This window comes from Octopus bimaculoides, chromosome 2 (assembly GCF_001194135.2).
Source record: "Octopus bimaculoides isolate UCB-OBI-ISO-001 chromosome 2, ASM119413v2, whole genome shotgun sequence".
Lineage (NCBI taxonomy): Eukaryota > Metazoa > Mollusca > Cephalopoda > Octopoda > Octopodidae > Octopus > Octopus bimaculoides.
This window is the reverse complement of record NC_068982.1, coordinates 122,768,615-122,771,727: the sequence shown is the minus strand read 5'-3', so window position 1 is coordinate 122,771,727 and position 3,113 is coordinate 122,768,615. Positions and strand designations below refer to the sequence as shown.

The 3,113-nt window shown below is 36.6% G+C and overlaps 1 protein-coding gene across 3 annotated transcripts in view; it reads right to left on the bottom strand.

The window, feature by feature from the left end:
- The window catches only part of LOC106882437 (protein unc-80 homolog), a 286,116-nt gene that overhangs the window by 90,631 nt on the left and 192,372 nt on the right, over positions 1-3,113 (bottom strand). For all 3 annotated transcript variants that reach the window (XM_052965566.1, XM_052965567.1, XM_052965568.1), the window contains 2 exons: positions 1,241-1,327; positions 144-227 (listed from right to left, as the gene is read on the bottom strand). In XM_052965566.1, coding sequence (XP_052821526.1) covers positions 144-227; positions 1,241-1,327 — 171 coding nt within the window. The remainder of the gene's footprint in view (positions 1-143; positions 228-1,240; positions 1,328-3,113) is intronic.

Below are 3,113 nucleotides of genomic sequence, written 5' to 3'. Positions count from 1 at the left end.
GGGGGGGGGGTCAATAGGCCATACACTCCAGAATGAATGGCATGCTCAATCACACCCCATGGTTATGACTTTGAGAAAATTTGAAATATGAAAACTCTTAAAATATACTGCAAGAATTAAGCTGTCTAAAATGATATACAAACCTGCCATAGAAGAGAAAGAGCACCAGCAATACATTCCTTCCCACCTTCAGATGGTGTTCGCACATAGAATATAACATAACCAATCTACAAAGAAATGAAAAAAAATGAGCATTTGTAATTGAAGAAAAAGATTATAAAAAATATTTTGAAAAATTTTATGGATGACAGATTTTTCTTTTTAAATTAACAAATTTAAAATATTTCATTTGAATACAGAAGACATCTTGAGACATTCTCAGATATTGTCATTAAATATAAATATATATAAACATATATACATATATACAAACATATATACACATGTATACACATACATATATAACCATATACATGAGAGAAAAGTTGGTGTAAAAGGAATCAGATGCAGTATGCAAAACAGAAGATTATGTTAGTTTGGACATGTGATGTGTATGAATGAATATAACTATATAAGGAAGTTCTGATCACTTAAAGTGGATGGCACTTGTGGAAGGGAGAAACTCAAGAAGACATGGGATGAGGTAGTGAGGACCGATCACAGGATGTTGGGCTTCACAGTGGCGATGACAATGGATCAAGATGTCTGGCAATATGATGTTCTTGAGTAAACCCGCCCACTTCAGCGAAACTGAGTTCTGAAATTGCTGTGTATTCCACCCACATATAACAATAAAATTTTTGACACACAGTACACCAATAGATCAAACTACATCTCCTCTTCTCTTCTTCACATTTTCCTCTTTTCCATGCACTATGTTTATTTCTCCTTCCTCCATTCCTGCAGCTCAATCCTGTCCTTGCCCTGCCCACTGTTGTCCTCATTTCCATATACCCAGGTTTCACCAGTCACTGCATCCCCTACCTCTTTGCCTTCATCTGAACTCCCTATTCCCTATTCATGCACCCTTAGTAACACTCAACCATCCCATTTATATTCTCATCCCTGTACCTTGAGAGTGCCCTGGCACAACGTCACCATCTCTCTCTCAAAACAACTCTCACAATAACAACTCAACAAACAAGTAAATACAACACAAGATATTTTTCTTCACGTATGAAAATTCAAGTAAACTCTTTTCAAAAGGAAAATCTTCAAACATTAACATTCCAGATCATACCAAATAATTGAATAACGAGTGTGCCATCTGTGCTGGTAAGTCACGAAAATAAAGAAGCAGTTTTCTTAGTAAGAATATTAGTTCCTCCTGAAAAATGAAAAAGAAAAACCATGTAATTATCAAATTCTAATTCAAAATGTGAAAAGTAATTTCTTCATGACTAAAGCAAAATGTTAATTTATGACATGTATAGGAAGGAGATATAATTGCTTGAATAGGCCCTTGGTGCCACTTGAAAAGCATCCATGCTGGTGATGTGTAAATGCACCCATGCTGGTGCTGCATAAATGCACCCGTAAAGGTGACATGTAAAAAGCACCCAGCACATTGTTATGTGGTTGGTGTTAGGAAGGGCATTCAGTCATAGAGACTGTCACAACAGACAGTTGGAGTCCAGACAACTCACTGATAGCCAGCTCCATGTCAAACCATCCAACTCATGCCAGTATGGAGACTGGATGTTAAATGATGATGGTGATTTTATGAAACCCTGAGGATTGAAATGCTAAGTTGTAACTAACAGATTTGAAAATTCAGAATGTGGATGGCTGTAACCAAATAATATATGCAATGTAGCAAGACTAGTATTTAATTGATTTTTGCAATCTTGATGTTTTGCAATTTAATATGCCCATTCCCTGCACATGTGTAAGAGATGACAAGCAAATTCAACCACAGTAGAATTAGATTTTACAATGTTTAGAGGTGTAACTAAATATTGGTTTCAAATTTTGGCAAAAGGCCATTGGGCTGTAACAAAATATTGCAAAGTATTTGGTCCCAGTCAATACTATTTTAGCCATTCGAGTATAATATGTTTATTATTTATTTTTAGTATTATAATTGACAATTTCTGACCCATAATGCTAGAGTTTATGATTCTCATGAAAGTGTTCTAGAAGAGGTTGGTGCTTGTCACTGGTTGCATAGTTGGGATTGTGTAGACTTATGTGGTGTGTAACAGGGCTCAAGTGATACAACATCCTCTCTCATCTCCATCTCAAGTGATACAACATAGAAAAGATGGATAATAAATGTAGCTTTGGTGGTGATCTAGTCTATTTGAATCAGTTTTTGGTGGTAGTTCTCAGATCAGCTGGTCTTGGTCCCATATTCAGAGTGTGGGTGGCTTCATTCTAAAGTGGTATCTGCTCAGTGGTCCGACTAAATGATTACTTATTGAAATCATTTTGAATCACATACTTGGTCTGTCAAGGATATCCACTCTTATCACCCCTAAAGTTGAAACTATTGAGAGACTCTCTGTTTGGAATAACATGTAGAAAAGTTGTGTCAGCATATGCCAACAAAATCACTATCATGATGTTGATCACCATAGAAACTGAGATGGTTGTCACTAATAGCAGCCAGGATGAGTTGGTGAGTTTACAGTTGGGGACAAATTTATGCTGGTCTTCATTTTGGATTTCTGAACCAAAGATTTTGTTAAGGTCGTTGGAGTTTGGTTCAAACAAAAGCCTTCAAGTGGATAGGAAATGGGAAGAGATTACAAGCAGGGGCAAATCTTATAAAGGAATTGAGAGTAAAAAAAAAATGAGAAGAGTAAGGATCAATCACATATTGCCTCTGCAGCAACAGCATGGTAGCTATGGTATCAGAGGCAATGTATGACCAAAATCACAATACATGACATGTCATTTTATACAAAAATCCAGTACACAGGTATGATCCTGAAACAAAGAGGAACATTGTTGATATCAAATTGACTACTTCCCAAACCAGGACAGAGACTTAGCTGGAGTTACAAATGTTGCTGACTCCTCTAAGCCTTTTCCTAATCCCATTCATCTGATGAAGTTACAATGGAAAGAGAGAGAGAGAGAGAGAGAGAGAGAGAGAGAGAGAGAGAGAG